Source organism: Stegodyphus dumicola, chromosome 8 (genome assembly GCF_044657685.1).
Source record: "Stegodyphus dumicola isolate Sdum_Otavi_A_Nest chromosome 8, ASM4465768v1".
Taxonomy (NCBI): Eukaryota; Metazoa; Arthropoda; class Arachnida; order Araneae; family Eresidae; genus Stegodyphus; species Stegodyphus dumicola.
Window position 1 is genome coordinate 152,481,784 of NC_140775.1, and position 14,905 is coordinate 152,496,688.

The following is a 14,905-nucleotide window of genomic DNA, read 5'->3' on the forward strand; positions in this document are numbered from 1 at the left end:
GAAAGTTCTTTGAAAAGGTTGGTGAGGAAGAGAAATATGAAATCCTCAAATTCCATTCCCTATGAGCCCTTTGATCAAAACTGGAGGGTAGTTTAGGATGGTGATTCGCATATACTTTGCCTAAATTTAGTAATCAAGGCTAATCTGACAAATTGTAAAGAATGACTTATAGGACTTACTGACTTACTCTCCTAGGAGTCATCTAACACATGATTCTTTCACATATTGAGGGTATCTTTCTTTAAGGATTCTTCACCCCTCGGAGAAACCAATGCAATCACTTGTTACCACTGTTGATCAAAACTTAGTTACTTGCTTCTGATTCTACTCTTTTGCCAATTCCTGGATCATTTTATATCAAACTCCTTCTTATCTTAGGTATTTGATTTGAAATACCAGGATTTTTCTAAAACGGATAATTTCACGATTTTGCAGAATTGTTTCTCTGATTATGCCAAAAAATACATCATGAAATCTTAAAAAGTTAAAACTGTAGGCCAAAAAATTTTTGATATATCAGAGAAATATGCAATGTGTGCCTTTGCAATGCTTCTAAGCAAAATTTTTATTTGAGTAATCATTGGCATGAACCATATGTATCTTACCAGTAAGCAGTCTGTAAAAAAATAAGCACAATTAAAACTGATTATAATACTTACATTTAAAGGGCATGAATCTGTCCAGAACAGAAGGCAAAACCTCTTATTATCATTGGCTTTTATTGAATTAAGCATGATATGAGATTTTATACCCTTTTCTTCAAATTGGACATTGCTGTATAGTCTCTAATGTTTTAGCATAATTATCATTCAGAAATCTGCAGCCACTATTGTGTTTCTCAAAAACTGAGAACACTGAAAATTTTTTAATGCTAGATCAAAACTATACAAAAAAATGGTCCAAAATATTCCACTAAAAACTTGAGTTCTTGAATCTATGTGGTTATATGTGGGGAAGCATTAGAGATAAATAAAATCCATTTGTTTAGCATTTACTACAACTTTATGCTTGCACAGAGTCAAAAAACGGTTACATTTTGGTTAGTTCTCAAAAAAGAGAATGCAGAAGTGACAATTTAGAATATATATAATCTCCTATCAGACCATCAGAGAGAACCAGGTTATGCTGATAATAAAATCTTTATCGTCTGTGATAGCACTGGTCAAGTATTATCACAGAAGGAGTAATATATAGAATATATATAGTCTCCCATCAGACCATCAGAGAGAATCAGGTTATGCTGATAGTAAAATCTTTATCCTCTGTGATAGCACTGGTCAAGTATTATCGCAGAAGGAGTAATATATAGCTATCCCAATTTAGAAATCATTAAATATTTATGTTGGGAGATCTTGGACTGTCTACTAATTAGTCCGGATATATTATCAAGTAGTTTTCATCTTTACCCAGTTTTCAAGAAAAGAATTTTCGTTGCAACAGATTCTAAATGATGTAAATACCAAAGCACATCAGTGGGGGGGGGCTAGTTGGTATTTTTAAGTCTGAATAAAACTTGCTGTTGTCAAAATGGATTTTGTCATTCTAGATTTAAAAAAAAAAAAAAAAAAAAAAAAAAAAACTGCATTTTAAGAGACTAATTTGCTTATTTCATGCAAGGAGCAATAATATTATGCTTTCGATCAGAAATACATCATCTAAAAGATGAAATAAAAAAATAAAAAAGAAGCAGCTGGCATAGTATTATCAATTAAATAAAATCTAATGTGGACACCACATGACTTACTTGTATGGAATATTAAACAGTACACATTTTTTGCTGCATTTGATATAAATTTATTTCTTTGATTTTCATTAGAGAGATTTCTCATTCAATTAACTCAGTTCTCACTCCGCGGTAAGGCAAAAGTACATAAATCTTCAAAATACCTTTATTAAAAATTAAAAATATAGAAAAAATAAAACACTAAATACAGTTAAAACAGTTTTTACCATTAAAATTAGAGTTTCTACATAAAAACAAACAATTTGGCCAGCAGGCTACAGGCAGATTTTTCGGTGCACAAAACTGAAAGTTTACTTTTGGTCCCATTCAGCCAAAAAAAAACATTGAAGGTGCAGAAACTGACTTAATTCACTATTCTGCTAAGTTTCAAATGTAAACAAATGTGGCTGCCATGCTAAACAAAAATTAGGCTTAACTGCACTTAAAAAGCTTCTAAATTGTTGATAATTCCACAATTATTGCATGCAGGTTAAGTAAAGGCATAAAAACCTTAACATGAATATAAGAACAACATAATTCAATCATTTTTAAAGCAAAACATGTGCAATTTACAAACATGTAAGAATAAAGAAACTGAGCTCACTAATCCGAGTAACAGAGTGGATATATATATATACACATACATATTTATATACTTTTAGTGCAGCCAAAAAGGGGGGTGCACAACTACATGTTATAGCAGTCTTATATACAAAATTTTAACATTCAGAGGCTACTCGTTTTTGAGTTATGCAAGATACGTAATATGTGCAGATGTTATGAAAAAATCTCTTCTGAATCAATTTTATAATCTGTTTGGAGAAAAATAGTTCTTTATTCCATTCTTACATACAGATATCATGCAAAAACATCTTTAGATTGCATTCAATAGCGGTCAAAATGGATATTTTCATTGAAATATGATACCTGAATTTTTTGTGATAACAATACTTCTTTTATTTGATACAATGAAATAAAAAAGAAAATATTTATGACATAAGCGTTTGAAAACTTTGAAAAAAATTGGAATTAAAATCATTGAGTAAAGTTCAGGAATTTTTATGAATAGGAAAGTCCTTTTTGTTTAATAATTCATTAGGTAAAGTATTTTGTATGATTTTAGCAGAATAGGATCAGCAATGATTAACTATACAAGATTTCTCTTTTTCTGACTTAATACTGATTTTTTTAAACAAGTTTTAAACAAATTGCTGACACATTTAACATGTGTTAACAAAAATAAGTGTTGACTTAGTTTTCTTGATGCATGAGTCAAACCATATTGAAAAGTAATGTTATAAATTCCTGAAAAATTAAAATCTAAAATTTGGGTCTTTAAAAACTGAATAAAAAAAATTTATTCATTTTAGAGAAAGTAATTTATATTGATTCTGCTTAATTTTATAATCTTTAAAATGTGTAACTGAGATTACAGTATAACTATTACGATTGTTTTTAATGGCAGAATGTGCCATTATGTCTCAGTCTTTCTCAAAATGTAAAACCTTTTTCTAGAAAAGCATTGTCAGATTAAGGATTAATTTTGCCTAATTTAAATTCCAAATCAACATGTTTTTCTTTCATGTTAAACAAATTAACAATTATAAGTAAATATTCATAATAAAAATAAACACCAAAAACTGTCTCTGTTTTGGGAACTACTGGTTTGATACTTCTTCCTATCTGGGAGTCTTAACAGAATCGTTTCTTTCCAAATGGCCAATTTTTTGTTTTTCTTGATGTTAGTCATTAATAATTCTCCATGGTCTAACTTTAAATTTGTATTATAATTTTGTATAAATATATTAGAAATATTTTTCTTATCTAAATTCTTTCTCTTTTATATTTTCTTTTAAACTATGATTTGTTGGTAAAAAGATCATCAGTGTGGCAATTGATCTTGCATTATGCTATGCTTCAAAATTAAACCAATGCTTTTCCTTACAATCCTAAAATTTTTTAAGCATTCAAATGTTATATTTAGGGATAGTCTTAATTACTAAGTTGGATGTTATATTTATAGAGTAGGTACCTTTAATGATAGTAATCAAGCACTATGAAGCTTTCCAAATTGTTTTGAAAGTCTTATGTATTTCTTAATAAAAGAAATTTGCAGTTTATCCTTATGCACCCTTAAATCATATTGAAAGGAACGTTTTCTAAAAACTGATGTATACATCTTTTAATTTAAATTCGCTGTTGTGTAAAATTTTTTAATAATATACATACATGTTTGTGTTTATAATGGCTTATTAAAACAATTTATTTACGTATGATTTTTTATTTATTTCTAAGTTAAGCTACTTTTCCCTTTAGTCTTTGAATATTAGTTGCAGTCAGATTGGTGATACAAGACCATTATCATTTTGCCAATTTAGTCCAAATTCACAGATGCTTGCAACTGCATCATGGTTTGTATTATTGCAATATTTTAGTAAATGCCTTAATTATTTTATTGCTTGTAAATAGTTAAAATTTAATTGCCAGCATTTTTAAATCATTTAGGATGCATTTCGAAAATGAGTAATCTTATAAATTTATGCATGTATGTACAATTTTTAGCACTGTGTTAAACATATTTTACAGATACATACATGATATTTACATAAATTCTCCAAAATTTTATAAATTTTTTTATTCAGTTCTATCACAGGAGTTATTTGTTGGTAAACTAGATGAAGCTCAAAGTCCGAAATCTGGATGGCTGATATATGGAATGATCTGAAACTGGATTCCAGTCTGAAACTCCAGACCATCAGCCAAAAAAGTTTTTAAAAACAATTGCAAAGTCTAGAAATGGAGAAAACAGCAAAAATTATAAATTAACAAAAGGAAGAACTATAATTATATATAAACAAAATGAGGATGGACCTTTAGCTGCCCTCGAAATCGATTGAGTGTTTCAATATACTTACGCTAAATACAAGGTTGTTTTTACGATTTTGATTGTCACATTAGCGTGTTTCTCTTCTAGTCTAAACAAAATGTTATTAATATTAATTATAAATTAACAAAGGAAAGAAGGTGTGCCATAAATGCAATTTTTCTCTGGGCTAACTGAGATTCTGGATGTCACTTTCAAAAACCTACTGGCTAGGGAATCATTACCATGGTCAATAATAGTGCATTGATTGACATTGGTTTTAGCCAGGATGCCATTTTTGGCTCTTGAATGGTTGTGAAGGAGGGAGGGCCAATACGATGCATTTTGTCACCTGATGCTATTGCTGTGGGTTCTAAATTCTGCTACCCAGTACTTCCTTAAATTCTAAAAACCCTGCCATTCTTAATTCTTACTGCATGGTGCTCATCTAAATTCTAAAATTTTTGCTTCCCCTGAATTCTGGCACCATATAAACTGAACCTGTTCTGGCATGGGGTTAACATTTTTCTGTCTGACCTAAATAGCAAGTGAAATCCCAGTGTTGTCATGTGTGCATGACATCTTACTAGATTTAAACTAATGATCTAAAATCTGGAAATGTCTGAAATTCCCAAAGGATCTCAGACTTTGTACTGTATTAGCAGATAAAAACTCCCGTTTCGTAGTTAAATAAGTTTAATAAGTAGTTAAATAAGTAGAAATATGTTTCAATGAACAGCCATTTAACCTTCCAGCAAGCGCACTTGGCAATTTTACATGATCACATGCGCGCGTCGTATTTTTTATGACATCTATTATTTTACCATCTTTGGCACGAAAAGCGACAGAAATGAGTGAATATTTATAATAAATTTGTTAAGAAATAAAATATTAATCTTATTATTGCAAAATACAAATGATATCACATTCAAATATAAGTAAATTATTTTTAAGTTTTTATGTTAGTGAGATGGAAATGCAGTGATGTATTTCATTATAGAACATTTTTAATTTATTATTTAAAAATTGTAGCTATATTTTAAAATCAAAGCTAATTTTAATATTCATCAAATGCAAGTATAGACAAATAAAAGAGGAAAACACCTTGGGAGGAAAAAAAGTAAGTTAAGCATTACTTCTTGTGCAAGGAAATTTACTTCTTATTGGTTACAAAAACGCACTTTAAACTAACTTTATTATTTTTATTTCTAAAAAATAGAAATAAAGGAAAATAAGGAATGGAAATTGCTATTGTTCTCCCATCCAAAGGTTTCCTTGTCTTCCTTTTCTTCATCAGATAATTCTTTAAGAATGCGGCTGGTTGCACATATTTTTTTGCCAATAAAACTGATATAAAATTTATAGAGCCAAATGCATTCAAATTAAAATAATACAGGCCAATTAATAACACAAAAATTACAAAATATTTGAGAAAAAAAATATTTTCCAAATTTTCACCCACGAACATGTGCATGTCGTAACTTTTACGAAAAAGCTGCCACGTAGCATAAATGCCCAGTAAAAAAAAAAAAAAAAAAAAAGTCAAATAACTTCTTGTTGGCACATTCCATGATGTAGGGAAGGGTAGAAAGGAGGAATAGAAATGACATTCAGACGTCTCAGCTTCGATATGCGAAAAATGTGCATTAAAAACTGAATTTGTCATAAATTTTGCACATATGCGCATGCTGGAAGGTTAAAGAACAAACTGAAAGTTTCATTCTTTGCAGGCTATTCATAAAATATTTAAGGTAATTTTTTATGAATATTTTTACTATACTGATTTTTATTTCATTTAAATATTGTGATATGCATTTTAAATATATTTCATGGCTGCATACTCTTCTGGTTTTTCATCATATCTAGCCTCGTGGTAGATTAAAAAATCTCCCAATTTTTTATCATGTATTAAACAAAATGTTTCTCAACAATTATTGAAATTTATTAAATTAATGAAATTTAAATTGTAATCCCCCCACCCTCTAGTGATTTTCAATATAATTTTCCTTATTAGTCTTAATCTGTTGTAGACAATTTTAGAATTCTTTAAGAAGATTCAAGCAATGTTTAATCAATTAATATTTGTATTTAATTTTGTTTTACATCAGTATATTATTCATAGATTACATTGCATTCTAAGTTTATCCCACAATAATATGTAAATTAATTCTTACTTTTATTTTTATTATATTTAAAAGCACTTTGAGAAGTAAAAGCTTTCTTTACTTACTAGGGATCTCATTTTAAAAGTTCAAGAAAATTACGAAATAAAATTAGGCAGACGAAACTTGGAATATCAAATTAAATAGTAATATATACCTCAAACATATTAATATTTCAGTAATCTGGATCATGCATTATAAAGTGAATTTAAGTCAGTATAGAGTTCTTCCGAAATGGTATTGCTGCATATCCCAAAAACTTCCTGAAAATTTCTGATTTTCACTAAAGAATCTCACGATTTTTCATATGTTAAAGTTGACGCTATGGCATTTTCTCTACCATATTAATTTTTAAATGTGGAGGATTATGTAATATGTACTTGATTATTTTAATTTTTTATTATTATAATGGATTGTAGACAAATTTGTTCTATGTTTTGTAACTTATTAAGATATTTGTAATCACATTCTTATTGGTTAAAAAGAAGTATAGCTTTCTGTCACGTCCAATGCATTAGCTTTTGGTCAGGTCCGAATTATTCTGAAACTTAATCTCATTCCTTGTTATTTTCGATTGGTTGTTTATTGTGTCTTGTTTATGATTTGTTAAACCATGATCTGTTGTAAAGTTATATATATAAAACCTCTGTAATCTTTTTCTCTCTCTGCTTGTATCTCTGCATATTGCTCTATAATGAATATTTGCTTTTTGAACCACGGCATTTTCAATGTTCAACGTAACTAATATAAAAACTGCCAACAACTGCCATGGAAATATCTCGATTCTTCATAAACTGTATTTTTATCAGTATATCTTCACAAATACTTCACAATTATAATCTTTTTTCAAAATTAATTTGAGGCCAAGCGATAAAATCACTGAACACTGGTAGTACACAGTCCGAGGTTCGAATCCCACAAACAGGCTGGCTGCATGAGCGTTTTCGATGTTTTCCCCATGTGTAACGTGTATACGAGCCAGTTTCCCTTAGAAAGTCCTCCACAAAGGCATCCCCCCTTAGACAGATAGCCCTAGTGTGCTTTGCCATATTCTCAACACACCACCACAAAATTAATTTGAAATTTTATTCATTCACTGAAATTCAGTGTGCCTGTTTAAAAATTAATTTTCCTTAATTAGATATAACTAAGTTCATGTTAAATGTGCTTTCCTTTCTGAATTTTTATAAGAATTGTGCTGACAGTGGAATGAAACAACAGCTGCAGAACTTGTAGTTCACAGCAATTCATAAAACCATTATGAACATTGAAAGTTCATATTATAAATCAAAACTTTTCAATAACTCAAAAACACTTATAAAGTTTAGGACTGTAGCTTTATTTCACATCTTTACAATTGTTTCAACACTTTCGCCACAAAGGCAGGAACTCTCACTTCCCCAAAGCAAAAACACACTTTGGGTTTTTTTTCCACTCTGGGGTTCCTTTTTTGCCCAGCACTGCCCTCTGAAGGCATTTTCTACATTTTGTAGTTCATATATCAGGAAGGTAAGACTGAACAAACATAGTTCAAAATGGAACTGCAGCCTATCTCCTGGTTTACCATACTATGTAATTAAATTTGAAATATTTCATAATTAAGGCATTCAACAATATAGAACATTTAGTAAAAGAAAAGTAGACTGTTCTTCCATGGCAGTTGTTTTTTTATAGCAGTATTAATCTGTCATTTCTAAACAGTTAATAGTTGGCTTCTATATTTATTAAACTTTTGAATAAAAATTCCTTGAATGAAAAGAAATATATTGCTTTTTCATATCTTGAAAATGCTTGCATTAATTATTTGTAACTTTTGCTAAAAAAAATTTGCTGCATTTTTTAAGATTTTTTTAAATATGTATTACAGATTTATTTTCCCCCCGATATATAGGAGTGGTCTTTGCAAACTGTGGTCTGTTCCAGACTGTGAACTTATCAGAACACTAAGAGGTTTCAGCCACTTTTCATATTTTATTTTAAAATATGTATTGTGATTTTGTGATTGATTTATTTGTAATTCTGCAAATAATGTTTTAATAATTTGTTAGAGCTTTAAGTTTATATTTGGCTTAAAACTTCTACAACAAATTATATGAAGTCATGTGAATAGTATCTCATTACAGTTTCCTTACAGGTCATAACTGTAATGTTGGCTCAATTGTATTTCATCCACAGGCAACCCTGAGTCAATCAGAAAGCAGTGTAAATATGGCATCATGTTCCACTGATGGAACTGTAAAACTGTGGGATTTAAAAAGGTTAAATTTACAGCTTTACTTTATTTTGATTGCCTGGAATAATTATAATGTAAATAATGACTAATCAGTGTAATTGCACTAAAAAGAGCAGATTTGTGTAATTTAAAATATTTTAACTAGAAAACAAGTATTTGAATGAAAATTATCTAATTTGATTAAGAGTTTATGAAAACAAAAGGAAATGCGAGAGTACACATTTTGTTTCTTTCCAGTTTATTTTTAAAGGGAAATTTTTAAATAGTTTTATGATAATTTTTGTGGCCAGAACATAGCATAGTTATTAGCAGCTTTTATTTATTGTAATTTTAATTTATTCTTTTTTAATACTGTTTAAAATTCTGAATTTTTTTAGCAATAATATGGGAATTTTCTTCTCATTTAGTGATGAACCAATTGCTGATTTAGAAGGGCATGCCCCACATCGTGTATCAAGGCTTATTTTCCATCCATCTGGACGGTTTTTAGTCACCTGTGTGTAAGTAAAATTTACTTTTTATGAAACTGAATGTATTTAAAAGAATGGTGCATATCAGAGTAATGGAATGCACATTAAAAGTGTGATGAAGATGTTATCTATTTAGGAAAATAAATAATATAAATCCCTCTCAAAAGTTCTAATTATTACTATGATTTATATTTCAAAGTGAGGAAAAGTATTTTACAGTTACCTTTCTCATAGTGTATTTAACATGTATCACTTTATAATATAACTTTCTCTAAAGTATACTTAATATATATTTAAAAATTTTAGATTTGACAATTCTTGGAGATTATGGGATTTGGAAGTTCGAGAAGAAATACTTCACCAAGAAGGTCACAGTAAACCTGTTTACGATGCCAGTTTTCAATGTGATGGATCACTCGTAGCTACTGGGTAATGCCTTATCATTATTATTCATTATGATTATTTAGCTTAGAATTATTTAGATTAGGCAATAAGGCTTGCAAAATATTTCCAGTAAAATTTACCTTGCAGTGTTTTTAAAAATAATCATTCCCTCCTTCCTTTTATACTAGTTCAGCTAACAATTCAGATTTTTGCAGGTTTAGGAATTGGACCAGAAAGAAAAGATATATTTAAAAAAAATCAAAAACATGAAAATATCATACAATGATAAAAATAAGTGTAAAGTAAAAGACCTTTTAACTGAAGAATTAAATAAATGGACAGAACATATTGGTGGTATATGAAGAGACTGTGAAAGATGTAGATGAGGATGAATCAAGAAGAGTAGATCTAGCTGAATTAAGGGGATGAGAAAGAACTGATGACCCTAAAAGCTCCTTTGCTTATGCTAATGCTCCAAGGAATTGTGATGTAGTAGATTTATTAGTGATTGGATATAAAGTTTTGTTGTTAGGAAGAGTTTGCATAAAGCAACAATTCCATAATATAAGTTCTTTATTAATTTAAAAGAAAAGTTGAAATTAAGAACTCTTCTTCAGCGAATCAGTCAAGTTTCCATGTTTTACTGATTCTTCTATAATAAACCAGATAGTTGACAGCTTTTCTTTATCATCAGATGATTTTTAGCCTAGCTGAGCATTAACTAGGCCTATCTTAACAGAAGTAAAATCTTAACATCCGCATAGTAACATTATACATTATGTCCCTAAAAGTCCATAGGTGGCTTTTATTTATGCAACAATTTAACATTTGCCAACCTCTTTTTTATTTTCTAATCTTTCTTCCCCCCCTTTTTTTTAAGCTTTATTTTTTAATGAAAGTGTCTTTATTTTCTTGACATTTTAATAGCAAGACTTAAGTGTAAAATACAAACAGTGGGTGTTAAAATATGTTTGCCAAATGACACAGGAATGAAGCATCTCCCACCAGCAGATTCAGATTTTAATATATTAATCAGAGATATCCCATGTCTTCTTCCTCTTCTCATGCATGTGTGCACCTTTGAGATGTTAATGACAAAAAGAAATTACTTATTACATTTACATTCTTGTTTCACACAATATTTCTGATGTTGACAGAAAAATAATACCAAAAAACATTAACTCTGCTAAGAAAATAAATTGTTTTCTTTGTAATTTACAATTATAAGAATATAAGTGGGCATAACATTGTTTAATTTTGCATCAGAACTTACCTATTACCGCATGTAGCACTTTTGTAATGGTAACATGATTAAAATGTTTTTGTCTCAACATATCTTATCATCATATTTTCAAGGAATTATTCTAAAGAATTTTCTTCTGCTTTCAGTTTTAAATGCAGTTATTATTATATTGGACGAATAGCTGTATATATATGTGTAGGCAGTAGTGCTGAAATAACCAAAATAACAAAGAGACTAAATGTATCAATATTTAATTTACTTTTAATGAATGTGTGATGAAGTCTTAATAGTATAGTATCTTTCTAAATTCTGAGATAATAGCTTTAAATGCATCTGTGTGTGTAGGTTATTATGTATAATTAGGCTTATTAAATTTTTGAAAGCATATTAAGTTTTTCTTATTTCATATAAAATATATAATGTCTAAATTTTGCAGTGGAATGGATGCTTTTGGTCGAGTTTGGGATTTACGAACGGGCAGATGCATCATGTTTCTGGCAGGTCATCAAAATTCTGTTCTCACTATTTGCTTTTCTCCAAATGGGTAATGATTTCATGTTTATGATTTTAATTTAATAAATAATTTAATCATTATGCTCTTTGACTGCTTATATAATATGTTATTTTGTGTGGTAGTATCTTTATTCCTTATAATAGTACACTTTTTCATGTAAAATTCTGTTTGAATATCATTATTAGAAAAAATGTTAAAAACATTTTTCCCCTTTTTTGATAATGTTTTACTTTTTTATTATCTCGACCGATTTTCCTAAAGAATTAGTTACCTGTTAAGTCAAATTATTTTATTAATGAACTGTATTTTGTTGTCAAAAAGAGTTTAACCGTTAAAGGCTAGAGACACCAAATTCCATAGAAGGATGACTTTCTAATTCATTATACATGAAAATTTCTGCCAGTTCCTTATGTGTCTGCTTTGCAGTTCACCATGGATTGGAAGAAAATTAGTTAAGGTAAAAAGTGAGAAAATCATTTTGGAATTAAAATCAAGAAAATAGCACTTTATCCATGACTGACTATAGTTATTCATTATATTGAAATTTCAGGGTTAACTTAAAACATAATTTATTGGTATCAGGATATAAAATTCCATAAAACAAATGATTTGATTAAAATTTTTTGCAATTTAGTTTTTGAATTGAATAAAAAACATGAATTTAATTAATCCAGCACATTATAATAAATAGAGCAGCACACTGTGTATGCCTGACATTGGTGAGTTTGAACTTTAATTTTTTTTTTCATCTTTTACTCATGATTTATCTTTTGAGCCTGTTCGTATTTCAAAATGGCATAGAGAAGCACATTTGCAGATTATATGCTCTGAATGGAGAGCAAGTCACTCTGGATTTTCTTATTAAATGCAGAGACTATTCATCTCAAACGAATGCCAAACTGAGTTTAAATTCTGACTAATTTTAAAGTTTGGTTGAAAGATGCTATATATGGTTTTAAATCAAATATAATTAAAATTAAATAAACTTTAAAATTTTCTTTTCACTCAAGGCATATGATATATTTGAATTCTTTAGATTTTACATAATGTTGTAATGAAGAATTTTCAATGGTATAAAATTTATTAACTCTTACCTTTGTTTCTGTTTAGTTATCAGTTGGCCACTGGAAGTGCTGACAATACTGTAAAAGTGTGGGACTTAAGAAGACAAAAGTGTGAATATACGATAGCAGTTCATACTAATCTTGTGTCTAGAGTGCTCTTTGAAAGTAAGTTTTTTAAAATTATTTCATTTTTTAGTAAATCTACTAAAAGTGGCAAGTCACCTAACATGAAGAGAACCCAAACCAAACACCATTTTTTATGAAAAAAGGGAAATTACAGTACTTATATTCTAAACCTTTCATTTGATAACAGCATTTGGAAGTTTTTATCATTTCCATATTTTAATTGTTTATTCATTTGCTGCTAATTCTTTCATATTAAAGAGTTTATGTGCATTGTAAGTTACCTTTACTGTTTTGTGTTTTATTTTATAATTATATATATGTATTTTTTAAAACTCGATATTTTGTTTTGCAGAAACATACGGTGATTACTTGGTTACTACTTCTTATGATAATTCTCTAAAGGTAATCAAACATTTCATTTTTTTTTTTTAAAGACTTGCATGTGTAGAAGTTCTGAAATTTTTCCCAGTCTGTTTGATAATTTAATAGAGATACTTACACTTGTTTATTAAATACGATGAAAAAAAAGAGTGTGTATATGATGGTAGATAAATGGATGGATGACAGGATACACAAAGAAAGCATTTTTTAGCTTCAGCTGATATATGAGACACCATTCTAAAATCATTACGTTTTCTGTGTCTTAAAAAGTGCAGTATTATCTGGTAAAGCTACATTTAAAAATGAAGGAATATTCTGCACCTTTCTGAAAGAAACTCTTCCAAATCAAATATATCCCAAATCAAATACATTTATAATACAGATGAGCACTTGTATAAAATTTTGATTCTTTTCTATTTAAATTTAGATTTTTATGATCTGTTTTTCACAAACTTACCATTCATCATAAATTATCCATTTAAAACAAGTCTTATAAAATGCTATACAGAGGTGATGGATTTTCATTTTTCATCTGTTTTTAACATGGAAACAACAGTGAGATTCTATACATAAGAAATGTGTATTTAACACAATTTTCATTTTAACCAGATGACGTGTCCTTAGTTGTTCAAGAATTTGTTTTTCCAAAAAAAACTAGAGACATGCAGTCTTTTAAATATAAAGAGAATTTAGTCAGTATTTAAAAGAAAAACCATAATTAAAATTCATCTCAATGAACTGTTCAAAACATGTGATATTTATAAAATTATGTAGCCTGTGAAACATAGTCATTGCTTCTATGAGAAGAAAAAAGTTTTTTTTTGGGGGGGGGCACAGAATTGGCAAGAATATAAATTTTTTCTGATGTGCATGCATTTAAATTTTAAATACCTTACTGAGGCATTGAATATTATATCCTCTAATAAAAATAAGCACACAGACAAAAAATTACAAGTTGTAATAAGTAGCAACTCTTCATTTAAGAAGAGGCTCAGCTTGAGTATGAAAAACGAAGTTGATAATTTCAGAAAAAAAACAAATTAATAAGATGAGCATTAAACGCATTTGCTACCATGTGAAAAAGCACCATCTCACACAGACTGATAATATTTTTTTTATATTAATACCCAAAACTTAATTCCAGTATGAGAATTCAGATTTGTTTTAATCAAAAATATGACTACATCCCAAATTGAGAACAGTTCATGTTAGGGATATAGGTCTAGGAATATTTTGTTTTATTTAATGGATCAAAATTTTTTATCAAATACATCATATATGCCACGATTCTCGATGTTCAATTGAATCTGCCCACAAAATAAATACATTTGAAGTGTGTAAAAAAAGTATTAACCGAATAGATAGATACTGAATGCTATATCTAATGTAATATCGATTTCAGTTTGTCAAACGGTATTCAGAATTCATTTGGAGTTTCTAGGTAAGATTTTGGTATTTACATTTATGTTACAAAGATATATTTTAGTCTTGTTTTTTTTTTTTTTTTTTTTTTTTTAGGTGTGGTCACATCCAGGATGGACTCCAATTCAAACATTATCTGGACATAGTGGAAAGGTAATGGGAGCAGACATATCGAATGATGATCAGTACATTGCTACTGCTTCATTTGATAGAACTTTTAAACTATGGGCACCAGAAACTTAACTATGCATTATTATAATAATTTTTTATATATTTGTAAATAAAAAAACAATAAAAAACTGAACAAATTCTGAAAAATT

At 28.7% G+C, this 14,905-nt stretch overlaps 1 protein-coding gene across 1 annotated transcript in view; it reads left to right on the forward strand.

The window, feature by feature from the left end:
• The window catches only part of U4-U6-60K (U4-U6 small nuclear riboprotein factor 60K), a 49,380-nt gene extending 34,475 nt beyond the window's left edge, over positions 1-14,905 (forward strand). Inside the window, exons 8-16 of the mRNA XM_035351307.2 lie at positions 4,040-4,134; positions 8,640-8,698; positions 8,883-9,006; positions 9,389-9,481; positions 9,758-9,880; positions 11,515-11,622; positions 12,703-12,821; positions 13,135-13,184; positions 14,682-14,905. Of these exons, the coding sequence (XP_035207198.1) occupies positions 4,040-4,134; positions 8,640-8,698; positions 8,883-9,006; positions 9,389-9,481; positions 9,758-9,880; positions 11,515-11,622; positions 12,703-12,821; positions 13,135-13,184; positions 14,682-14,828 (918 nt within the window). The 3' untranslated portion in view covers positions 14,829-14,905. The remainder of the gene's footprint in view (positions 1-4,039; positions 4,135-8,639; positions 8,699-8,882; positions 9,007-9,388; positions 9,482-9,757; positions 9,881-11,514; positions 11,623-12,702; positions 12,822-13,134; positions 13,185-14,681) is intronic.